Genomic DNA, 26,483 nt, shown 5'->3' with positions numbered 1-26,483 from the left:
TATTAATTCAAACATCAGACTTGTGACATTTCCTGATCCTGTTGGGTTATCTTATATGTTTTTTTGTTTTTTTTTAATCAGGGACTGAGGTGACCTCATCAAATGTCTTGAGTTTCTTCTGTGAGTCTGGGCATGTCACAAGAGATTAGAACCAAACAACCTTCCAGTAACCAGATGGTCACATTAAACCCAACGACCGAGTCATTAGCAGACAGTGAGCTAACTCTGAGCCACAGCCTGAGATCAGTGCGAAAATTAAACTTGAGGCGTAAAGAGTTTAATTGAGATTCTTGATAACAATAATTGTTTTCACGATCATATATTAATCTGAGATTAATGAACTGTGTATTTCCTGTATGGAGTTCCTGTATAATTCAGTGGTAAAACTGCCTGACTTGTCATGTTTAACCTAAGGCTGTGTTTGTATTTTTTTGGACAAAAACTATGGCGTGAAAACGGAAACTGCTTTTCAGTTGGGTAGAAAGTTACATGGTGTTGAATTGCAATGAAACTCGATTGTGCATGGTATTGTGTTTTAAAAAACAGAGGGATATCAGTTTGGCTTATCACTGCTGATAGATCTTTGATCGTCAAGTGGTTGATGATGTCGTAATGGAACATTTTAAACTTTGATAGATAGATAGATAGATAGATAGATAGATAGATAGATAGATAGATAGATAGATAGATAGATAGATAGATAGATAGATAGATAGATAGATAGATAGTTGATGATTAGATAGACGGTTAGAAAATGTAAAAATGGACGGACAGATGGATGTATTGATGGATTTTTAAAAAATGATGGATAGATAGTTATGATAGTTTGGTAGATGTTAGGTATAGTGCAGTAGATGATTAGTTAGATGATCAGATGGCCAGATGGTTTAAAAAAATATAGGGATGGATGGATGGATGGATATGGATTGGTAGATGGTTTGTTAGATGTTTGAGATGGATAGAAATATAGACAGACAGATAGAAAATGTAAAGATGGATGAATAAATAGATTTTGATTCTTTATTCTGCTATCAAGCCTTGGCTTTGACATCTCACTTCAGATGAATGACACCCTCTCTTAAGCTCAGATCTTGTCAAAGCAGCTCGGCTGTGTGTGGTTGCTGTTATCTGTCTGGTTTGTCCTCATGCAGGCAGGCTGCCATTGTCTCTGAGAAAGAGAAAGATGTTAGGAGGACAATAGAGCTGTCCATTCCACAGGCAGCAGATCAGCATATTCTGAGAAAGTTAGAGAACTCCGAGCTTGTAATTTACATGTCTGTGTCACGGCCCTCTCTGCCAGTTTATCGCGCACCAAACCTCTAATTTATCCAGATCAGATTTGCACATTCTAGTGGTTCTCATTCACTCTCTGCCGCCCCATTAATTACAGAGCAGCTCGGCTGTTTGCAATCTAAGATCTCATTTCTGTTTCTCTTCCTCTCTCGCACAAATACTGTCACGTTGAGACTATATATATATATAGAGAGAGAGAGAGAGAGAGAGAGAGAGAGAGAGAGAGAAGATGGATTAAAGGCTTTTTAATGGTTCTTTGCAGCATTTTGGGTTCTGTTATCTTGGGTTCTGTGTTTCACTTTATAGGGTTTTGAGTTGGACTTTTAGTTCTTTTGAGATTCAAAAAGGTTCTTGAAATTGTTATGAATTCTTCAGATCAGCAAAGGAAACAGAGGCCTATAAAACCTGTACAAAGTTTCTTCTATGGCATAAGGAACAAAAATATATATATATATATATATTATTGTGGCATCAGGCTATTAAAACATTTTTGGACTTTTCATTTTTAAGAATGCAGATGAATCCACAACATATTTCTCAAAAATGTTAGCTTTTATTTTGCATGTCTCTTTTTTTTTTTTTCATGCTCAACCATCATTATTTTCAAAGCTTTTGGAATCGTCTCTGTTTCCATGGAACTCTGGGAACGCAGTGATTATGGGATGTTTGCTGAGTTGCTTCATGCTGGGAACCAGACAGCATCCTGTCAGAGATGCTTTTAATATTTATTTTCTGCAGTTTTATTCAAAGGTTGTTTTTATTTGCATCATTGTTTGTGTGTATTCATATAATTATGTGTATACCGGCTGCATGTCTAAGATTTTTTATTTAAAATATATTTTCCATTTGTTTACGTTTATCAATTTTCACTCTGCCTGTTAATTTTTCTGCTTTCAGTTTAGTCTTAGTTTTTCCAGTATATTTAGTTTTAGTTCGTTCACAGCTTAAAACTATTTCTTTTTTTTTTATTTCTTCTTCTTTTTTCTTTTCTTCTTTTTTTAAATGAATTGCGGAAAAAAACCTCCCAGATCCAAGGCTGCTGAATAGTGACTGGCCTCTTTTATCACAATCTCTTCATCCTTGCCTCTTTGAGAGAGAGTAGATTACAGTAATGCAAAACGAACCTGCAATAAAGGATGTTGAGCAAATATAGCTGTTGGAATCTTTATAGAGAGAGAGAGAGAGAGAGAGAGAGAGAGTGTTCAGTAAGAAGGATTCTAGGATTCTTGCTCTTCTGACTCTCTCCTCTGGGTCACACCCAGGGATTATAGGCTTTCTTAGTACACCATCATAGAGAGAGAGAGCCTTTTTCGTTGAGACATCGTATTAAAGCAGCAAAATATTGCCTGTGTATGTCACTCCATGTCTACTGAATGTATGTAAGACTTGATGAGTATTTTGTTGTGAGTGTGTTTGGAATATGAGGTAAATGCCTAGATTTAAGCCGCAGTGTCGATCTGAAATCAGGTGAAATTCATTTTCAAATAGAAAGACTAAAGGCTGAGCATACTTAATGAGTTTAGATGTCTTTTCATTGTGAATGTTTCTGAGCTGCTACTCTTGTAGATTGTTTTTATAATATAAGATTATCAGCACATCAGGAATATGTTTCCATATTTTTCACAAGATGATGCCATGTTAAAGTACAGGGATCATTTTAAAACTCTATAATCAGATGAGACGATACGTGAGTCTGAGAGGTATGATATTAGGGGCAACGTTATAGTCGACAACCAGCTGAATTGTATATAATAAATGCATTTAGGAATCAAATATTTGTTGGATTGCAACATGTTTACAGCACTGAAATAGATTTATTGAAAATCTTTTGCTACTCAATAACTCAATTCAGAGCCAGACATAAAGATTTAACCAAAAACAAAACACAAAAATCTAATCTTAAGCATCTTATGGCGCTTTTCCATTACCAGTACCAGCTCAACTCGACTCGGCTCGGCTCAGCTCGCTTTTCGCTCCGTTTTCCATTGCAAATAGTACTTCCACAATAGTACCGGGTCGTCATAGCGACGCCGCAGGAAACTGCCGTGACTTAATCTTTTACGCGCAACGCGCGAGACACACCCGCTACCCACACACACAGGACAATGGAGGAAATCGAGTGTATGCTGTTTTGGGATGTTTTTGTTTTTGTTTTTCCTGTTTTTTATTCAGGATACTCCATCTGCGTGCAATGATGACGCAGTGAATAGTGACGTTTCTCTCTGACCAATCAGCAGTCTGCCGTGTTTTCACGTCACATTTTAGTATCGCCTCAGCTCGCTTAGAACCTCGCCGGAGGTGGTACGAAAAAAAGTACCTGGAAGCTGGTACAGGTACAACTTTTACACAGTGGAAAACCAAACAGAGCCGAGTCGAGCTGGTACTGTGTAGTGGAAAAGCGCCATTATATAATATTGCAGCATTATTTAACCAGCTATTGGTCAATGCTATGGCGTTGGAAGTGTTTGTTTCTTGTAAGTTGTAGGGATGATTCATAATCAACCTTCATTGTGCCCTTGGGTAAGTCACTTTAATGTTATAGTTTGCCTTGAGCTAGACCATAACATGGGTTAAATTCATGCATTAGGAATAATTCTAATCATATTTATCTCTGTAATCCAATATTGAAAATAAGAGCACCCACACAAATTTCAGTTAACATTCACAGTCACACACAATCCCATATGCATATTTCTTCAATTTGTGTTTGTATGGTCTCGTCACATCTTAAATTTGGGTGATGAATAATGTATTTTTAGTGCGTGGGTTGAAAATTCACGCTTTCAGAAATAATATTGGCAATTTTTTTTGTAACAGCATGATAATGAGAGAGCGAGAAAGAGGTGTACTGCGCTTGTAATTAGATGGATTCATTCTGTGTGTGCGTGCAGGTGTTTAGGACTTCGCTGTTGGGAAAGCAGTGAACTTTCCATTATGAACTGATAATTCCTCTTTTTCTGTCACTCGAACTTTCCTCTCCACCTTAGTCCTAATACTTTCTTTCTTCTACTCATTCTTTCACCCCGTGGCTTGTCCATTGCAGTAATTGAGTCCTGAATGGACAGTTCATTAGTGCAGTAGCTGCTCCAGAATAAGGTGCCAGGAATAGGTGATTCTGCTCACTCAGCACTTCAGTTTATCCTTCAGTCTGGTCTCCAAACTCAACTGCCCAACTGATAACATACAGCTTCAGCTTCAATTTACCTCACAACTGATCATGCCAATTCAAAATGTACAAATCTTCATGAAAAATGTACCTCAACACAGACCCTCAGGATCAATGTGCCTCAACAGACACCCTTAAGACAATGTTCTTCAACACAGACCATCGGAAACAATGGGCCTCATTTATGAAACGAATGAATGGCAGAAAATTGGGCGTGCGGCTGTTTCCATGCAAAACTTTTTTTCAATATGGATGTGAGCAATGACTACGATCAAAACTAACTTCAGGTCTCAGCTCGTGTACGCAATATTTTGAGTTAGCGTGAACCTGGCGTAAGTTAGCATAGTAAATCTGGTGAATTTTTTTTTACTGACAGCATTTTGTTCATTTAGATTATTGTCCTGGCCGAGCTCCGACAACCGAAGCTCATTAATTGATCATTAACCGTTAAACGACTAGATTAGAATGTCTAATTAAATTAAATTAGAATAGATTGGTGTCTGTGACCCGGTCAGGGTCCAATAATACCAGGGGTTTAGCTTTACATTCGCAAATAGTAGCATAAACAACAGCGCTTGTGAATGGAGAAAAACAAAATAAAATTATATAAAAGGAATAAAATAAACGTAAGATGATCTCTGCACTCGAATCTGTGCTCGTTTCTACCTTAGATAGATAAATGAGGCCCAATGTGCCTCAAAGCAAACCCTCCAGAACAATGCATCTCAACCTCAACACAAACCCTCAAAAACAACGTACTATTATAGGATTTGTTAATGTTTTGAATTAGCTTCTCTGCTTTCAGTTATTATTGTTTCAGTTAAAGGGATACTTCACCGATTAGCATTAAGCTTTGTATCAGTAGAAACCCGGTAGTATTTTCGAATGACCGTGCTTCCCTCCCTCACGTCCCCCTGAGACGAGAGATTTCTGTATTGTGTGTCTGGGGAAAAAACCTCATCATTTTGCGTCATCGGAGGCTTTTTTGTCCAGAGTCTAGAGACTGCAGCCAGTAGTAGGAGCTAGTTCCGCATGTTTTCAACCCGCCCATAGAGTGTGGGATCTCACGATCTCACGGCATCTTTTCAGTTTCGAGTCAACTAGTAGCCTAGTTGTATCATTTCTTCCGATACTGCCCTCTGTAACCGGTAGGCGTGGCTTAGGAGTGGCCTAGGAGTGGCCTTGTAGGGCAGCGAAGCAAGTGCATTCTGGGAGTTGTTGTCTTTCATCCACATGAGCCAAAAATACATTTTCTGGCTTTTCTCAGTCTAGAAGGCACCAACTTCTAAAATAATTTCTACTACATAAATGACCCAATTTAAATACACATTCATTTTTCTAGCGGTGAAATATCCCTTTAACAATAACAACGCTGACCTCAACGCAAACCTTCAAGAACAACAGACCTCAACGCAAACAACGGACCTTAATATAGACCTTCAGGAACAACAAATCTCACCTTAATCATATATTATCAAACCTTTCCTGTTACTGTATCTCCACTATCTTTTTTCTCTCAGTATCTCTCTGTACTCTCTCTGTATCATTCGCTTTTCGTCTGACTACATCGTTTTGTTTACTGCATCTCACTTTCCTTTCCGGACTGTTAGACTTTCTTTTCGTCTTTCTCATTTGGCAATTATCTAATATTTTCTGGTAATAAGAGATCTCTCACCCCTGTTCCTGCAGTATGTAAAGGCTTGCCCACACTTGCCGCGATGTGACCAAGACAGCACAGACTAACAGATTCCATTCATTAACAACCAGAGTCCCGCTTGTGAACACGGGAAATCTCACAAAATTTCTCATGGTCAAACGTGACTTTAGAGCAAACAAACATGGCGGACGACGGGCAAGAAGAAATGCCGATAATAGTGTTTGGACTAGCCTGGGTTTCCCCATACTGCCTAGGCAGCCTGGACACCATGGACCAGATTTTCCCCTCAAAAAGGGAACCAATCACAGAACGGGGAGGGAGCAGCAAGACGATGACGACGTCTATGCGACACGCCGAAGCAGTTTGTTTATATCTATGGATCCAACATTGCATCAGACACGAAGTTACCTTTCGATGCAGCCTTAGATAGTGTTCTAAGTAGTTTAGCACGCAAGTTTATTTCGTCTTCTTCCTCGTCGAATTTCTGTCGCTCAACATACGTCATCTGGTATAATTGAAACGATTGGCTATGAGCTACGTACAGGCGCATTTGATGGACATTCGTAGCGCCCAATAAACGGCTCTGGGCATTCGTAAACCACGCCTCAAATACGAGAAAATGAACATGTGGTTCCCAGACCACGTCTCAATAAGACGAGGTCTGACGTTAGCCAGGCTATGTTTGGACTGTTTATACCGAAAATTTGTGGGGGGAAAAAAGAAACGGTTTTGGATGTTATGCTTCGGTCTTCCGTGAGCTTGCTTTCTGATTGAGTATCGTTTCGTTCCACGTGACAATCTACAGATTGCGTGTGTTTGTCTTTGGGGTTCCCCCCCACACAGCAGAATTTCTGATTGTAAATATTCAACAATTTACTATTTGAGATCAGTGCAGCCCCGACGTTCTTCCTATCAGATTCAATCACTCTTTACACAACTCACAGCTCACACCATAGGAAAATCTGATAAATAATCTGTAGAACCATCAAGATAATCGGGACTTTACCTAGGATTGTCAGAAGGGGAGAATTGGGTACAAAATCGACCCTTTATAGTGTGTGGGAGCCTTTAGCAGTTTAGACACATTTCTTAATGGCCTCTTACAAGACTCTAATTAGCCTTATTTCTAACGTTCATTTATGACCTTCCTTCTCTTTTGTTTATTATTCCAAAGCAGTATTTTATCACCCACTATCTCATCAATACTCTCACATACTTCCAACTGACACCTCCGACAGCACACACACCAACAATTAGACTTTACAATGCATCATTTCTGTCAGGGGATCTAGAAGTCCAAGCGATATTGATCTCCTAAGCTGTCAGGACAGAATCCCGTCCGTATCCTGGTAAAGCCAAACAGTAGATTGAAGATTTAAGCTTTCAAGGGACCTCAACCAAAGGTCAATTTCTGCTGAGGCTTCATGGAGCAAATAACAGCTGACCATCTCTTAATGTTTTTGTCTCTGTCTCTTTCTCTCAGTTATACTGCCAGAATGGTGGGCAATGGAGTTCGTGCTCAAAGACAGAATCCAGAAGTAAGGGTCCGAAGTGCTGACCCCGTGCTTATGGATATCAAAAACAAACTCGAGCTCTTCAACATGGTAAGGAATATTACGATTTGCTGATGGTACTGCACATATCTGCCACATCTTAAAGTAATAGTTCACCCAATAATAAAAATGCTGTCATCCTTTACTTGCCCTCATGTAATTTCAAATCTTTTTGCATTTCTTTCTTCAGTGAAACACAAAAGAAGATATTTTAAACTATCGAATTTAAAAATATCTTCTTTTGTATTTCACAGAAGAATATTAAAACGCGGAAAATCAACTAATCAACTCGTCGCCTTCCATTATGGAAGCGCTCGTTCCTGTTGCGTTTCTTCAATCTGACAGTTGACGGCACCCATTGACTTCCATTGTAGGATAAATAAATACTATGGAAGGCAATGGGTGCAACCAACTGTTTGGTAACAGTAAATGTAGTAAATGATGACAAAATGTTCATTTTTGGGTGAACTATCCCTTTAAGACGCTAATACATTGTTTGATTTACAGATGTGTTTTTGCAAACTTTTATAAAAAATAAAAAAACTCAACTTTTCCAACGATAATCGCATCAGACCGTGTTGTCGTCCCGCTGTAGGCAGTCTGAAGAAATGTGCTGATGCCTTCAGAAACTTCTTTCTTGTTGTTGTGTTCTCGTTCTGATAGACCTGATGGAGCAGTCATGCATTAACGGCGTGCCAGAGAAAACAAGGGCAGATGGTTCTTTTTCGGATGTGAATTAAACAATAAGTCCTGATGTTCTTCAAAATTAACTAACAGATGAAACGTCCACCTAATTACCGGCACCCGGTACAGACTCTGAGACGTGTTTTACAGCTTTGACTGTGGAGGATGGGAGTTTTACATGTCACATGTGGAAGTCAGGCTGATTCGGATGGGAAGTAAAGGATTAAAGAGGAGAAATGAGGACTGGCAGGGGGGATGTAGAGGGAATCTGTGCAGAGTAGTCATCTGACTGCCATGTGAACCGGTGACATCATCAGTAAATAAGTGTGAGAACATAACGGACTAATACACACATACAGTATATACACAACGGCTTTGAAACACATGCATTCAGTTTGATAATACAATAGAATAATCCAGTTAGTCAAAGCGATCATATGCTGTAAATGGATTTATAATTTAGATGCTAATATAGCAGCAGCTCCAGTTATGTTTATTAGTACGTTATTAACATATATTTTTCTGTTGATTTGAATGAGACAAACATCATGAATGGAAAATGGTATTATTTTGTCAAACTGCAGCTGCCTGCAAGTAATAATAAGGTAAAGTCAATTTTACTGTTCTGGGTTTGACTGTTTTGTTCTGTCTCAACTGATATTTGTCATGTCTGATAGCCATCAGTCTCTCTCTCTCTCATATTCACCCCTGTTTCACCCTGATAAAGTTATGAATTTCTTTTTCCCAGATGGTGAGAGAATTTCTCAACAGAAATATTTGATTTCCTATTCTGATTAAGACTAGTAAAAACCACCAGAGGAATCTGCAGTGTTACAGTCTCATCGCAGAGAAAGAGAACGGATAAATTGATCCTGCGTTCTTTGGCGGTTTGAATGGTTAAAGAAACGGAGAGAGTGACAGAGAGAACGAGAGAGTTGAAAAGAGCAGAGGTTCAGAAAACAGGGTTCTTGGATGGTAAAGTGCTGTTTTTGTCATGCTAATGTCAGGACGGACACTGAAAGACTTTCAGAAGAAAAGATGATTTTCCCAGAATCCCCTGAGGCACTGTGTGGCAACAGTCTGTCCAACCTCTCCCTCTGAAACCTTTCTTTCTTTCTTTTCTTTTGCTCGCTCATTTGCTCTGATTTTCTTTCACTCATTCTTTTTCTTTCACTCTTTCCTTCTCTTTCTTTTTCTTTCGCTCTTTATTTTTTCGCTCTTCCTTTCGCTTTCTCGTTTTCTTTAACTTTCTTTTCTCTTGCTATTTCTTTCGCTCTTTCTTTCACTTTTTTTCGTTCTTTCTTTTGCTCTTTCTTTCACTCTTTCTTTCGCTCTTTCTTTCTTTCTTTCTTTCTTTCGCTCGCCCTTTCTTTTTTCGCTCGCTCTTTCTTTTTTCTTTATTTTGCTCTAATTTTCTTTTGCTCTTTTTTTCGCTCTTTCGCTTGCTCCTTTTTCGCTCTTTCGCTCGTCCTTTCTTTCGCTTGCCCTTTCTTTCGCTTTCTTTTGCTCTTTCTTTCTTTCTTTTTCTTTTTCTTTTGCTCTTTCTTTTGCTCTTACTTTTGCTTTCTTTTGCTCTTTCTTTTGCTTTCTTTTTTTCACTCTTTTTCTTTTGCTCTTTCTTTTGCTCTTACTTTTGCTTTCTTTTGCTATTTCTTTCGCTCGCTCTGTTTCACTCACTTACTCTTTCTCTCACTTTGTTTCTTTCACTCTCTTTTTCTTTTGCTCACTCTTTCTTTAGCTATCTCATTTCTTTCGCTGTTTCTTCTTTTGCTCTCTTTCTTTTGCTCTTTCTTTCTTTCACTCTTTTGCTCGCTTTTTGTTTTGCTCTCTGCACTCTTTCTATCTCTTTCTGTTTCTTTCACTCTATTTTTCTTTTGCTCTTTCCTTTGCTCACTCTTTCTCTAGCTCTCTCATTTTCTTTCGCTTTTTCTTCTTTTGCTCTTTCTTTCTCTTTCACTTTCTTTCAGTTTTTCTTTCGCTTTGTTTTTCTTTCTTTCACTCTTTCATTCATTCTTTTGCTTTTTCATTCTTTCGCTCTATTTCTATAGAATTGTTTATTTTCGCCCTTTCTATTCACTCTAGTTATTTTTCTCTTTCTTTCTTTTGCTCTTTCATTATTTAACTTTATTTAGCTATTTATGTCGCTCTTCTTTTTATTTTGCTCTTTCATTTAATATTACTTTTTGATTTTATATTGCTATTTATTTATTTTGCTCTTTCCTTTGCTCTTCTTTTTGTTTCAGTTTTTTTTCAATCTTTTAATCTCTTTTTTATCTTTCTTTATTTCTTTTGCTCTATTTAACTTACTCTTTCTTTCTTTCTTTTGGTCTTTCTTTTTCTATTTTTCTATATTTAACTCTTTTCTCTTTAGCTCTTTCTAATGCTCTTTCTTTTTCTTTAACTATTTAATCTGCTCATACTTTCCGTTGCAGTTTCCTTCTCACTTTCTTTTTTGTCCGTTCATTCATTCATACCTTCTTTTGCACCTTCTTTTAGAGTGATAGTAAAATGGATATGCATAAGAGCACGCTGTCAGACGGTTTAGTCTGCCTCATACACACATACTGTAGACTCTCTCACACACTCATATCAGAGTGACTTAATGTGTGTATAAAAGTGTAACGTGTCAGTCAAGAGGCTTGAGGTGATCTCGAGGTTGTCATTGATAAGTCACTTAATAGAAAACTGTCAGGTGTTTTTTCACACTAGAGTTTTTGGTGCAGCTCGAAATCATTATTAGAGACGTATTCTTCACATCTCTTGTGTTGCCCCTCCTGTTAAAGCTTAATAAATATGTCTGATTCTCCGTAAATATCCCTGATGGAATCTGGAGGACAGGCCAGCGGCACAGCTGCTTTTGGGTGTGGAGACTCAATAGCATCTCTGTTCTTATGGTGTGTGTTTGTGTGTTTTTCAACACGCACACAGCATGTCATCACACCCATGAGTGTAAATGTAGACTATATGGAGAAGAGGTTTTCACTTTTAGACCAGGCTTGGCTAGTGTTGACCTGCGGCACTACTGTTCTCTAACACCTGTTGTACAGAAAGTCTGCTTTACTGTATTACAGAAAACTCATTTATTAGCCATCCTGTTTGGACTGCCAGTACATTTGTGTGGATTTTGCTCTCGAGCTACCACATCAATTAAATGAATAGTTCACCCAAATATGAAAATTCTGTCAGAAGTTTTTCTCTCTCATGCTGTTCCAAACCTGTATGACTGACTTTCTGCCATGGAACATGAAAGGAGAAGTTTAGCAAGAGGCTATTTTTTAAAAACAATGAAAGGAAGTGGTAAAAACCAGGATAGCTTGGTGTGAGCAAATTTTATAAATAATCTTGCATGATTCATTTAAATATCCTTCTCCCATAAACCTTTTCAGTGCAAATTTTTCACTGTGTGTCTTTAGTAAATACTGACAGTAGTTTTTTTATGGCAAAAGAGGGTTTGTCCGAGCTCACAACAGGTTTTGCGTGGGAACGCAAATGTCTTTGCGAGGGAACGCAAAAGATTTGAAAAAAAAAGTTTCTCCCATCACAATTTTTTTCCCACCACCACGTCCCTTTAGGGCAGGGGTGGGCAACTTCGGTCCTGGAGGGCCACTGTCCTACAGAGTTTAGCTCCAACCCTGAAAAAATCACCTGCCTGTAATTTTCTAGTAATCCTGAGGACCTTGATTAGCTTGTTCAGGTGTGTTTGATTAGGGTTGAAGCTAAACTCTGTAGGACAGTGGCCCTCCAGGACCGAAGTTGCCCACCCCTGCTTTAGGGGCTCTGTAGATTTATGTAGATTTGTAAATATAGTAGATTTGCTCATGTTGCATCATATTTCTTTTTACGTGGGGTTTGTAGTGTTGAGCATTAGCCAATCACACACGTTTCTGTTGAGCTTATGAATGGAATGTCCAATCAGAGGAGTTTTGATTCGTCACCGTAGAGAGAACGTAGGAGCTGTTCAGTGCGTGCGCTCACTGACTGAATTCTAAATCTGCATTTGTGAATTCTCTTGTCGTCATAAACAACAAAGTGCAGAAAAGGTGCAAGTAAGAGATTCATTTTGCAGTGTAGACAGCTTCAGCGATTATAACGGTAGTTTATGCGAAAATGCATTTTAACTTAGACTTAAGTCATGGACCGCTTCGGTGTTCTTTGCTCTCTTTCTTCCCAGTTTGAATAACTGTTTTGTTTTTCATGCTACTGAAATAACCAATGTGAAGCCTTGATTTTCTTATCCATAAATAGCAATAAACAAATTCATAAACGATTCTTAGCTTGTTTTGTCTGTTGCCAGAGTATGACGTCCTTTTCCCCCACACATTTTTTTTTCTATTAATCGACATTAATATTATATAATATAATAATCATTATTATTACAATATTGATTGAATCAACATTACTGATTTTTGTCATGATATTGCAGCTTCACCCTCTGAGTTCCTGTTTTTTAATTCATGGGCTGTTTACATTATGCAGTTGTTGTGTAAATACACGTACAGTAGTACCTGTGCAGCATTTAACAGTCTGTGTACTTAAACATGTCAGATGCAGCTTCTGTTCCACCTTTGCAGTTTAAAGATGGCTTTTGTTGATGTTGAAAAAAATGTGATTGGTAACAGTCTAGACTCTATAGCATTGTGATTGATTGGTTAAATTTAAGTATTTGACATAAAAACAACAACAACACAGATACATTTAATAAGGTAATTATAAACTTTTCCCTGGCAAAGGTTAAAAAAAATGCCTCTGGAAATCAATTCCAGGGAGCAAATATTACCCCTTAATGGAAAAGTTTATTTCTGCCCCTGTATAATGTTATATTGAGGTTTTTAAGGCCTTATTTCAGTGACTACAAAAAAAAAAAAAAAAAAATCACTAACCACACATAAAAATAATTTTCTCAAAAATACAAACTTTTACATACATGCTGCTCACATATTGTAGCAGAGTTTGTGCTGAATACAGTGCTATAATTAACAGAAATAAGCACAAATGTCAGAAACACCCCCAGGGCGCAGAAAACACCTCAGACCCCCAGAAGGTTCAATTTTATTATTATTTTCATATTCAAATTTAAACTACACATGAAATGTTGGCGCTTTGGAGCAGGGAGTTTTTCTCTAGAGTAAGTATCGTATTGACTCATTACTTCAAATATAGTGCTTGGGTCCTTTTTTTCATTTTTGGAGCTTGACAGCATCTGATTGCATTAAATATCAATGTATGTTACAGCATTGTCTTACATCTTCTTTTAAAGGAAGACGTTTTGCAACAACATGATGGTCATTTTCATTCTGGGTAAACTGGTCATTTAGGCTCCTTTATATATTTTTCTTTTTGTTCTGACCGTTCTTTTTCATTTGTTACAACCTGGTGCTGAAATCCTCACCTTTAAATATCCTATCCGTATCACACAAGGCTTACGCTCACACACACTGTGTGCAGTGTTGATTGTTTCAGTCATCTGTCTGATTGGGGTCAAATGTGTGTGTTGATCAGTTAGTCTGGTTTATCACTTGATCTGTTATTTTTCTTAACGGTCCATTCTGTACTGGCAGGGTATCAGGTGTGTGTGACCGCAGCATAGTCGTTTTCTGTATCAAAGGCTTGTCTCTTGTCTGAGGCCTCAGGGAGAACAAAACACACCGTTTGAAGTGGGTAGAGAGATCTACAGCTCTATAAAGAGCTCACTCAACACTCACTACTGCCTGTCTTCTGCGCATCACATATATGAACTGAGTTTAATGTGGGCATAATATCAACAACAGTCCAGTGAAGATTAAAAAGGGATTAAATGAGCCACTTTCAATGCCATTGCACTTTAACCGATATATGCACACCAGTGACTACGCATTAGTTGAATTCATATTAATGAGAGTAGCTTGTAAGCAGCATATAATTAGGTTAATGAAGTACTTAGTGGTAGAATTGTTTACTGTGATTAATATTTCAGTTTTAGCTTAATTCTATTGCAGAAAAAAAAAAAACATTTTAAGCAGTATTTTGTCATTTTTCAATAAAAATATGTAAACATTAAGATACATTTATTTAAGCAAAATGAAATATCCTAGATGTCAATGTGGTTAGCAAACAATTAAATTATCTCAAAACAAGTATTGCGCTATGTACGTTTAATGTGTTTAGATCTTTGTTTCGGAAAACATCTAAAATAATGTTGCTGTGATGTGTCATGCCTAGTATTGCTCTTTAACTGTAGTAAAGGTACTTTAACGCATGGCCTTTTAGGCTTATTGCTTTAGCATCAAGCTGTGAGTGTTATGAATCTGAGAGCACTTAAATAACTAATGAATGTTTCGCATCTGTTCCAGCCTGTGCTGTCCTGGTCAACTCATTTGTAAGTCATTTCAGAGAAAAGCTTCTGCTAAATGAATAGACATAAATGTAAATATGTTGTTAATTTAGTCTGTGAGGAATTGTCTTGTTTTCTCTCTTGCATTTTAAATGATTGTGGAATTCATGGATGCTGTTTATTTAGACAAACTGCCTCAAGTTTTATAGCTTTAAAATCTGATTTGATTAATTGTTTGTTTGTTTTGTCAGTCAGGCACTGCTAATCAAATGCCATTGATTTATTGATCATCAGCAAATGTGACCAACTCTATAAAAGCAGAAGTTTTGTCAGTTTGCTGGTCTGGAGCATGCAGGTGTGTGTTAACACAATGCCAAGGAGGAAAGACGTCTTAGATGATCTTAGAGAAGCAATGGTTGCTGCCCATCAATCTAGGAAGTGTTACAAGGCCAAAATAAAAGAATCAGTGTTGCACTGGCTAATGAACAATACTTCTACAGCCTTTATTAATATTAGTTAATATTAATCTAAAAATAATTATTATTATTTATTTTATAGCGACTATTATATTGCTATTTTCATTCATTTTTTATGTTATTAATGCATTTGTTGTTTAAATTGTGTATTTGTGTTTTTATATGAAACTTTATATGAAACTTTATAACTCAGCTTCTAATCTCTTCTCCTCTCTTCTAACTGCATCTCATCTCCTCTCTTCTCACTGCACCTCATCTCTTCTCCTATCTTCTCACTGCATCTCTTCTCCTATCTTCTCACTGCATCTCTTCTCCTATCTTCTCACTGCATCTCTTCTCCTATCTTCTCACTGCATCGCTTCTCCTCTCACTGCATCTCATCTCTTCTCCTCTCTTCTCACTGCATCTCATCTCTTCTCCTCTCTTCTCTTCTCACTGCATATCTTCTCCTCTCACTGCATCTCATCTGTTCTTAATGTATCTCTTCTCTCCTCTCACTGCATCTCATCTCTTCTCACTGCATCTCATCTCATCTCTTCTCCTCTCTTCTCACTGCATCTCTTCTCCTCTCACTGCATCTCTTCTCCTCTCACTGCATCTCATCTCTTCTCCTCTCTTCTCACTGCATCTCTTCTCCTCTCACTGCATCTCATCTTTTCTTAATGCATGTCTTCTCTTCTCTCCTCTCACTGCATCTCATCTCTTCTCCTCTCCTCTCCTCTCCTCTCTTCTCACTGCATTTCATCTCTTCTCCTCTCTTCTCACTGTATCTCATCTGTTCTCCTCTCACTGCATCTCATCTGCTCTTAATGCATGTCTTCTCTTCTCTCCTCTCACTGCATCTCATCTCTTCTCCTCTCTTCTCACTGCATCTAACCTCTTCTCCTCTCACTGCATCTCATCTGTTCTCCTCTCACTTCATCTAATCTCTTCTCCTCTCCTCTCACTGCATCTCATCTCTTCTCACTGCATGTCCTCTCTTCTCCTCTCACTGCATCTCATCTCTTCTCACTGCATTTCATCTCATCTCTTCTCACTGCATCTCATCTCTTCTCACTGCATATCATCTCTTCTCACTGCATCTCATCTCCTCTCACTGCATATCATCTCTTCTCACTGCATATCATCTCTTCTCACTGCATATCATCTCTTCTCACTGCATATCATCTCTTCTCACTGCATATCATCTCTTCTCACTGCATCTCATCTCCTCTCACTGCATCTCATCTCTTATTCTCTCACTGCATCTCTTCCCCTCTCTTCTCACTGCATCTCATCTTTTCTTAATGCATGTCTTCTCTTCTCTCTTCTCACTGCATCTCTTCTCTTCTCCTCTCACTGCATCTCACCTCTTCTCCTCTCTTCTCACTGCATCTCATCTCTTCTCCTCTATTCTCACTGCATCTCATCTGTTCTCCTCTCCTCTCACTGCATGTCCTTGCTTCTCCTCTCACTGCATCTCATCTCTTCTCACTGCATGTCCTCTCTTCTTCTCTCACTGCATCTCTTCTCCTCTCTTCTCACTGCATCTCATCTCTTATTCTCTCACTGCATCTCATCTCTTCTCCTCTCTTCTCACTGCATCTCATCTCTTATTCTCTTACTGCATCTCATCTCCCCTCACTGCATCTCTTCTCTTTTCTTCTCTTGTTTCTTCTCTTTTCTTCCTCATCTCCTCTGCACTAATCTCTCCTCTAGTCTCATTTTGTCTTGTTATTCTTGTTCATTCCATACAGCTTGATTCTCTGTGATTCTCAGATGATAATCTGATGTTCAGTTCTCACAGGCCTCTGATGGCCCACTGGCCGCTCCTGACAGTGTTCTATCATGTTCTTTTACTGTGTGATGGACAATATTTCACAAAGCTCCATGTGAAATCATGACTCCCTAATGGCTCCATACAAGCAGCACATAGTTTGCATCCGCGGAAAATGTGAGCGTGTTTGCCAGGCGCTCTGATGTCTGTGAAATCCCTTTTCCTTCAGGAGTGGATGTCACTAACATGAGAGCTGGAGACGTGACGGAGAGAAAAGAGCATTCTGTGGCTTTCATGCTGCTGTTTGTCACTCTTCTTTCTTGCTTGCTTTTTCTCTTGCTCACTCTTTCTTTCGCTTACTTGCTCACTCTTTCACTCGCTCTTTATTTTGCTCTCTTTTTTGTCTCTTTCTTTCTTTATTTCTTTTGCTCTTTCTTTCTTTCTTGCTTGCTTTCGCTTTTACTTGCTTTTCATTTGTTCTTTCTTTCATTCATTCATTCATTCTTTCTTTCTTTCACTCGCTCTTGCTCTTTCTTTCTTTCTTTTTCTTTCTTTCTTTCTTTCTTTCTTTCTTTCTTTCTTTCTTTCTTTCTTTCTTTCTTTCTTTCTTTCTTTCTTTCTTTTTTTTTCTTTCTTTCTTTCTTTCTTTCTTTCTTTCTTTCTTTCTTTCTTTCTTTCTTTCTTTCTTTCTTTCTTTCTTTCTTTCTTTCTTTCTTTCTTTCTTTCTTTCAAATGTTCCCCAAGGCTGCATTTATTTATTACTTGTCTGTTGCTGTATGTCTATGTAACCTTTGTCTGTCTATCTGTCTGTCTCTCCATTATTATGTCTGTCTCTTTCTCTTTCCATCTCTCTGTCAGCAGTCTCTTGTACTGGTCCTCATGAGGTGATGGAGTCTGGCTGTGTGAGGGTGGGACTGCCAGTGTGTGTGTGTGCTAAGCAGCAAAAACCCTCTTCAGGGAGTCGTGAGAAAGAAATCTTGGCCTCACACATGCACACACTGCTGCTCTGTTGCCCTTTAATGTCTTAAGAATGTCTTCTCGCATGTTTGTCAGCTCTCTAGTGAGCTATTGTCCTGCTCTCACACAGATTTATAAACCCGATCACTTTCTCTCTCTCTCCTTCTGTCTGTCTCTCTTCCTTTTTCACTCCCTCTCTCTCTCATTCCCTCACTGGATGCCAGGGTGTGGTAAATATGTAATATTTTACCCTCATTTTGGTCATTAACTCCTGGAATGTGTTTTCTTGAACCCTGCTGGGGTTTGTTCAACAAACCAGCATGAACTATTAGCCACTTACACACACACACACACACACACACACACACACACACCTCGACCTGCTCTTACAAGAGGATCGGTCACTCTGGAAACCTGGGCTTTGCGGTGAATAGAAATTTTAGTGCAAAATGGGAAGGAATTTAATCTTGTACATTCCACTGGACCTGTGTGTGTGTGTGAGAGAGAGAGCTTCTGAGGTCTTTTAAGGTTTCTGGTTAGAGTGGTTTATTGTATATTTTTAGGAGGTAGTGCTTTGAAAACATTTACAGAGTAAGTACCTGATTTGTTATTGGATGATTCCACAGTGGAAAAGAGAGACCTTATTTCCGTCCTCATGCATCCAGTCTCGGAACCATTCTGAACTTACAGATTACTTATTTTAGCGCATGAAATATTATCATTTAAAAGCTGGACAAGCAAGATGTTTTTACATCGGCTTTGTTCAGACAGGCAGCAAAAATCCTTTTTTTTTTTTTTTGATATTGTAATCTGAACAGCAGAAAAAAAAAAAAAACATGAGATTTGATACAGACCACATCTGCATGTGGTTTGAAATCCGATTAAAATCAGATTTGGAAAGTCTGAACAGTCGGATCAGATTTCGTGTTTTTTTTTTTCATTGGGCAGCGTCAAGGGTTTAATTTTTTTTTTTTTTTTTTTTTTTTTTTTTACCGCCCATTGAAAGTGAAATACTGTGCGAATTGGCATACACCATTGGTGATGGTTTGTTTGCTTGGTTTTTTTTTTTTTTTTTTTTTTTTTTTTTTTATACATGAAGACAGTGAATAGGAGAAGGGGGCAGAAACAAGATCAGGAAATTACAAGATGAATTCATATCACCCATGAGTACCGCTGCTCTTTTTGGAGAACATGCCCTAACTGCAAGGGCCTAAAACTGTCCTAAACCGCAAATTTTCTCGGGAGAACGTAAACATTTGCGGGGAAACTCAAAAGCATTGACTTAATATTTTTTCTCCCATCTCAATTATTTGTCCCTTTAGGGGCTCCGTAGAGACTTAAAAAAATAAAACCATCCCTTGACCTTTGAATAATGTACTATATATTTAGAATTAAGTTTTGTTTTCATAATTGAAGCATAACGATTTTGTGAGTTTTAGGCTTAAATAAAATAATTTTAAAGATGCTTAGATATTTTCATGAGACAACATGAACAACAAAACAGGACAACGTTTTAAGAAATTCTTTTTTTGCAGTGTTTTATGTGGATGTTTGTGTAGATGTTCACATGCTTGTATCAATAGTGACTTTTGCAGGAATGTTCCCCTTGCAATATTTAACCTGGAGGCTGTCCGATCTCACTTTGGAAACGTCTTGGAGCAGATGGCAGGGCTAGCTGTGATTGTTGTTCTCTTAGGATGTGAATTTTGGCTCTGATCGTTTGCGAACAGGAAGAGAGGGACACACACAGGCGATGATTTTAGTTGCACATTGAACTCCCATTATGATAGCTGCCTTATTGAGTATATACAGCGTGAGATGTGACTTTCTCAGTTTGCACAGCTCTGTACTCAACAGGGTGGCCATACTTAAATAGGGCAGTAAATCTAAGGGCACCTAATTTGGTTGATCTTTAGTTCTGTAAGAATTTAGATCTCCTAGTCTAACAAGCACAATTTCAATTAACTTTGTTGGCCGCAACTGTTGTCTAAATTCTGAATGTTCCCTAGGAATCAACTCTATCACCTTGATCTTGAATATTCCAGGTTCAGAAAGTTAAGTGTTGATTGCCATAGAAAAAAATAATTTTGACTCGTCTTTCAATTTCTGAAAACAAAGTTGGAACATATTTAATTAATCTCAATCTAACGTGTCAGCCTTGGCAGTTTTAGCTTCAATAATGTGTCGCTTTGTCATTCACATAATTATAAGTAAAGAGAGGCCTTCAGACAGTTAATAAGCTGTTACCATGGTCACTGCAGTCTTTCATTCTTTAATTAATTCTTTACAGTGTGTCTAATTAGAGAGCTTTAGCGAGAACCGAGTCCAGAGTGCTTTCTATTTAATGCATTTTAGAGACTGTCCGGATTGGTTGAGATCTCCACAGGTTTGCTGACTCAGTCACGACACTGCCAGCCAGTCCATTTCCACATGCATATGTAATTCAATTATTCATTTGGCTACTTTGCATGATTGCAAGGTTAATTGGTCTATAAGGGCTTTGATAAAAAATACTCATTTCTGAGACTTGTTTATAAGCAGTGGTTGACTTTTATTTGACCTAATGGAGTACAGAAAGTAAAATATGCTTATGTAGACTTGATTAGTTATTAATTTTGAACATTTAGGTTTGATTCCTGTACAATTCCATTTATTTGGTTTATACTGTGTCAGAGTAACATTTAAAAGGTCACTTCTATTCAGGCTGTAAGTTTTCTTGCCCTAAACAGACTCGATTTTAGTTTTGAATGACACATTTCTACCCTGTTCTGTCTTTATAACTTCTGTATGTAAGTGACCTCTATTATGATTGGCAACCATATACTTGTTCATGTTATTTGAAGAGTAATATGGGCAGTCATATGGTTGCTTATAGCTCATATAGTTCTTAATGATTGAATCAAGCAAACTTGAGTAGAACAGGCAAAGTTTTGCTTTACATTAATCAAAGCATATAGGTGTAAATAAAGTTGAATTAGACAGAATTGAGCACCTTGCATCTCTGAATAGTTTATTATTAAAACATTGAATTACATACCTTTTCATATTTACTAGGAACCCTGTATCTGCATTTCTACAGCAAATACTGTAGTATTATATCAGGGGTGATTTTATAATGATTTCAATACAAATATCATTGTGCACTTTAAATCTGTTCTGTGCCTTTAATTGAATCAATTCTTAGTTGTTTGAGAAACAGCAATTTCTTTGGTAATTAGCCATGGGTTTAATAGTCTGATAAATATTTTTATTTATGTATTTATTTTAAGAAATGGTTTGTATTGAGAATAGCTAACTTAAGATTTGTTTGGGGACTTTCTGTTCAGGATTCTCTAAAAGAAAAGGAAGCAAGACATGCATCTTCTGTGAGCAGCCACTCATTCTTCTATTTTTGGTTAGCAAATGTTGTTCTGTCACTCAGCTTGGAAACACAGTATAATTGCCTATAGTTCTGTGTCACACAGTTCTTGATGTGAAATCATAATCAGTGCCCTTAAAATCAGGTAGGCTGGAAAACAGTGTGTTAGAGTATGTCTGTATATAGTACATCCAACTCTATTATTTCCTTAGTGCATAAAAATCCTGTTTTCCATGATATGTTTCCATTATATCTTTCATTATGCTAGGGGTGAGGAGGTGTGTGTCTGTACCGGGCTGAGCGAGTGTGTGTTTGTCTATTGATAGTGCGGCAGGGCATGTTCTCAATGCAGGAGTACTATGTACCTACCAATAAAATAGATTAGCAGACAGGAATAGATTTGGCATCAGGATGCTGAAAAGCATTTGCCATCATGACCGGGAGTTTTTAAGAGGGAGCTTTGTGAGAAGGATTTTACCTGCAAGTTGTACGCTCAGTTTCTAGATTGGTGGTTCTCAACTGGTGGGTCATGACCCACAAAAGGGTCACATGGCTTTTCTAATAATGGCACGGACAGTAGTGGGGAAAAAAAGTGGTTGGTAAATGCAAATGACTCCCAGTAACCATATAATCATACTTGGTGAGTATAAAATAACAAACTTATAGATAAAAAAAAAAAATCCCGTATATTTTGTTGTTGATTTCAATTTTCCGTTGATTTCTGTCTCATATCAAATTATTGGTAACACTTTAGTTTAGGGTCCAATTCTCACTATTAACTAGTTGCTTATTGTCATGCATATTACTAGGATATTGGCCGTTTACAAGCACCTATAAAGCCTTATTCTGCATGACCATATTCTACATCCCTTAATCCTATCCAATACCTAAACGTGACTACTACCTTACCAACTATTAATAAGCAGTAATCAATTAATTTATTGAGGCAAAGTTCGTAGTTAATAGTTAGTTAATAGTGAGAATTGGACCCTAATCTAAAATATGACCTTTTCTTTCCTATATACCCTGTCATATTAATAATTTTGCATATTATTACATCAGCGCTTCCATATGAGGTCATTAATAAGAAACAAAAAAAGGTTTGAGTGTGTGCATTTGCAGTGTTTGAAACACTTTCTCCAGATCACCAGTTGAGGTTACGTGTCATATTCTGTGTTTGCGTCAATCTGCACATGACTGAATGGCATCCATGTGCTTTGTCAGGACAAAGTTAGACATCCCAGCAGTAAGGGTTGAGTCATGTGTGTGGAGCCGTTGTCATTTCTGTCCATTAATATCGTCTATATATTTATCTGTGTGTCTAACTCCTGGCCAACCTGCTATATTTATCTATAGCTTCATGTCTCTAGCTGACTCGTAAGCCCTGGGCAGGGGGTGAAAGGTCACGGTGAGCGTGTGCAGCCTGCCCGCTCCTGATAGTGCTGACTCAAAAGTTAAAGGGTCATGTGAGTTTGACCTTTACATTGACATTTATTTCCCCAGTGGGCAATTCTGTGCAAAGTGACTTTCAAGGAATTGTATATGGCATGTATGTTGTGACATTTAGTCCTCTGCAGGTAGTGAAAGATTAAAATCAAATGATTTACTTTACTATAGTCAGAATCTTATACTGAACGAGAAGGAATATCTAAAGTGAAATGTCAGTGGAAGGATTAATATGGCAGTGAAATGGATTTTACTGGATGTACTGTAGGCCTATGGGGTCCAAAAGTCTGAGACCACTTGTGAAATTGCCTCTATGGTGTATTTTTTAATATAATTCGAATGAAAAGTTGAGTGAAAAATTAAAAACTTTGTTTATTTCCAGGTTGAAATGACAAATCCCAGACTTTTGGACTCCACTGTATGTACAGTTTGTGTGTGTAGGTTAAACATATCTTTGCTTGTGCTATAATAAACCAGTTTCACCCGTCCCATGGAGCATCTCTGGCCCTAAACCAGTGCTTGATGTGTCCAGGGCTTGATTTAGAAATGCCAAACACCCTGTGTTCGCAGATGTGCCTGGGCCAGACCTGTCGGTTAACCTAGCTATATTTTTAACATCGTTTTTACGTGGTTAACCTAGCTTATACACTAGCTTCGCTGTTGAGTTAGTACCACCAGCTGTTTCATTTAATTGAACTCAATATTTCAATTTCTGTCATCAAAACTGCACTTTGGACAGAAAGTACTATGGCATTACCAATGTTTTTTTGGGGCATGTACTCGCGAAACCTGTCAAAATGTTCATTTATTACTACATACTCTACTGTTCAAAAGTTTGGGCTCGGTAAGATTTTATAATGTGTTTTTTTTTTTTTTTTATAAGTCTCTTATGGTCACCAAGGCTGCATTTATTTGATCAAAAATACAACAAAATCAATTTCAAATAACTGGTTTCTATTTTAATACATTTTGTCATGCAATTTATTCCTGTGATGGCAAAGCTGAATTTTCAGCAAGTCCAGTCTTCAGTGTCACATGATCCTTCAGAAATCATTCTAATATTTACTGCTCAAGTAATATTTATTATCAACGTTGAAAACAGTTGTTCTCATTAATATTTTTTGGAAACTGTGATACATTTTTTTTTCAGGATTCTTTGCTGAAAGCAATTTAAAAAACAGAATTTATCTGAAATATTTTGTAACATTATAATTTCCTTACTTTTGATCAATATAAATGCATCCGTGCAGAATAAAAGTGTTAATTTCAAGAAAAAAATATAACTGCAAATTATCATCGTCTGTTTGTTCAGATTTGTTCGGATGTATCAGACCTTGTTCTATATGTAATGCACATACGTTTTATACTGATAAATACTTATGTGATGTGTTTTTCTTTTTCCTTTTAGGAGATCCAAGAGGTCATGCCAGGTGTGGGGCACAGGGAATCCTGGGACGACACGGGCAGTGGGGAGAGCAGTGGCGAATGTGATGATGAGGACGGTTGTGAAGGTTCCGGAGAGTCTGTGACATCTCCCTGTGAGTTAACAACAAAAGCTCACCTTCATCAGGGCTTCCATGGCTGGTTTGTGCTAGTTCAGTGCTGGTCTATCTGACAAGGTCTTTCTCGTGAAGCTGTTTGTCTGCTAGACGCTGGATTAGATAATTAATCATTCTGGTTGGGAGAAAAGGATAACATATGGGCTATATGTTAGCTATCCCAGTTTTAGAATGAATGCTGGCACTATGTTCTGAAGGGTTGCTTGTACCTCTAATGAGACTGTTTAAGGAAACAATTTATGTTTTGGTTTGGCTGGTACACAAAAGTTTGGGGTCTGTAGGATTTTTTTGAAAGTAATTAATTGATTTATTCAGCAAGGACACACTAAATTGATAAAAGCTTAAAAAGTGACACCAAATATATTTATAATGTTTTCAATGTAATTTTCAAATAAATGCTTTTTTTGACGTTTTTAATCGTCAGGATATCCTGAAATTACATTTTAAAATAATTATTTTACATTGTAAATCTGTTTCACAATATAACTTATTTTGATCAAATAAATGAAGCCTTTGAGCATAAGAGACTTTCAAAAACACACAAAAAAAAAACGGCCCCAAACTCTTCACTGGTATTGTACATCTGGAACAATACAATCTGCAATCCTGCAGCAGCCGAGCAACTGCTATTGAGATGAATAGGAATGGTTATGGACCTCCTTGTTACCTATTTATATCCAGGATGTGTTAAGATTAGTAATGTTAGTGTAAGTAGTTGCGTGGAAAAGAATTTTAGGTCCAAAGCAAATGCTAAAAGGAGCCTTCTAGACCTCACAAACAGTCACATGATGTCATCCGTATACTCAGGTGTTGAAATGACCACAGAGACCACCCAGGGGTACAGAGAGATTGTATGACCTTCTCAGACTGTCTCAAATGCAGGTGCTGAGGTGGTACCTACCATTCCATCATCGGTAAAATGGCCACTAAATGGCCTTTCTTTTCTGCTCAGAGCCTTAACACATGACCCACGGGTTCAGCGTAGACCTCGTCTCTGTAGCATTTCTCAACCACTTTGAAACCCAATCTTCACTCGTCACTAAAATCACCCCGCTGGGCCTTCCAGCAGCCATCTTGCTCTCCCGCACCAATTTCCCCTAATCTTCGGTTAGCGCTTCAGGGTGCCACACATAAAAAAAACAGGGTACAGGAAGAGGAGAGGACGTCCCTATATCAGCGGCTGAAAAACATTCCAGGGTAGAAAGAGACTAGGTCAGTGAGAGCAACAGTGTTTGGGAGGGGAGACGAGATATGAAGAATGCTGCTCATCCATCATCCTGCATTTCTCCAAAGGCCACAGGTCTGACTTTAAAATGTCTGACACCTGTAGCATTGATCACATCTCTCAGACAGCAAGACCAGCTGTTATGGCAGTGCACTTAAAAGATTTGTAACTCAAACACATACTGGCCACGTTCACACAGCAGCACAATACGGTTGTTAGCTCTGTGTTTGAGTCCTTAAAGGAAAAGTTCACTTAAAAATAAAAAATTCTGTCATCATTTACTCATCTTCAAGTTGTTTCAAACCTGTATGAATTTCTTTCTTCTGCTGAACACAAAGGAAGATATTTTGAAGAATGTCGGTAACCACAAAAAGTTGATGTACCCCATTGAAATACTGTGGAAGTCAATGGGGTCCATCAACTGTTTGGTTACCGACATCAATCAAAATATCTTCTTTTGTGTTCAGCAGAAGAAAGAAATTCATACAGGTTTGAAACAACTTAATGGTACAGTAAATAAATGATGACAGAATTAAAATTTTTAAGTGAACTCTTCCTTTAATACGGTTATGTTCACACACAATTCAGTTATTTACAGGAGTGACAACCGCAGTCTATAACCAAACTCACACCCGTACATTTTCAGGACTTACAACTGCATTCTCAGCTGTGTGAACGTAGCCGGACTGGATTGGACAACTAGTTGTCTGTCATGTCATACAGTGCGAGCCGCTCTGCGCGATACAAACTCGTGTCTGCTGTGTGTTGCGGGTTTTCATGTGGTGGTTTTGGTAACTTAAAGCAACGGATATATGAGCTGTGTCATCTGAAGGTTTTAGATCCAGTCACTGTTCCCATCAGTTTTGTGTTCTATGCGTGACTCAAATGCTCCGCTCTCTACCCAGATATAAAAGCTGTTGATGGTTAATGAAGATTTGACGGCTCAAATGGACTCTTGTCGTATTAAAAGTAATAACACTTTTCAATTTTATGGACATTGCCATCTTCGATATTACTTTGGTCACTGTCGCTATGTGTACTGG

General features: G+C 37.9%; 1 protein-coding gene across 2 annotated transcripts in view; it reads left to right on the top strand.

Annotated features, from left to right (window-relative positions):
- Positions 1-26,483, top strand: part of gpc5c (glypican 5c) — a 116,041-nt gene that overhangs the window by 66,618 nt on the left and 22,940 nt on the right. For both annotated transcript variants that reach the window (XM_084410580.1, XM_084410579.1), the window contains 2 exons: positions 7,600-7,720; positions 24,065-24,194. In XM_084410580.1, coding sequence (XP_084266706.1) covers positions 7,600-7,720; positions 24,065-24,194 — 251 coding nt within the window. The remainder of the gene's footprint in view (positions 1-7,599; positions 7,721-24,064; positions 24,195-26,483) is intronic.

The sequence above is a fragment of the Rutilus rutilus genome, assembly GCF_951802725.1.
Source record: "Rutilus rutilus genome assembly, chromosome: 6".
In the NCBI taxonomy this organism is placed as follows: Eukaryota; Metazoa; Chordata; class Actinopteri; order Cypriniformes; family Leuciscidae; genus Rutilus; species Rutilus rutilus.
The sequence above is the reverse complement of the archived record's forward strand: the minus strand, read 5'-3'. Positions and strand labels throughout refer to the sequence as shown.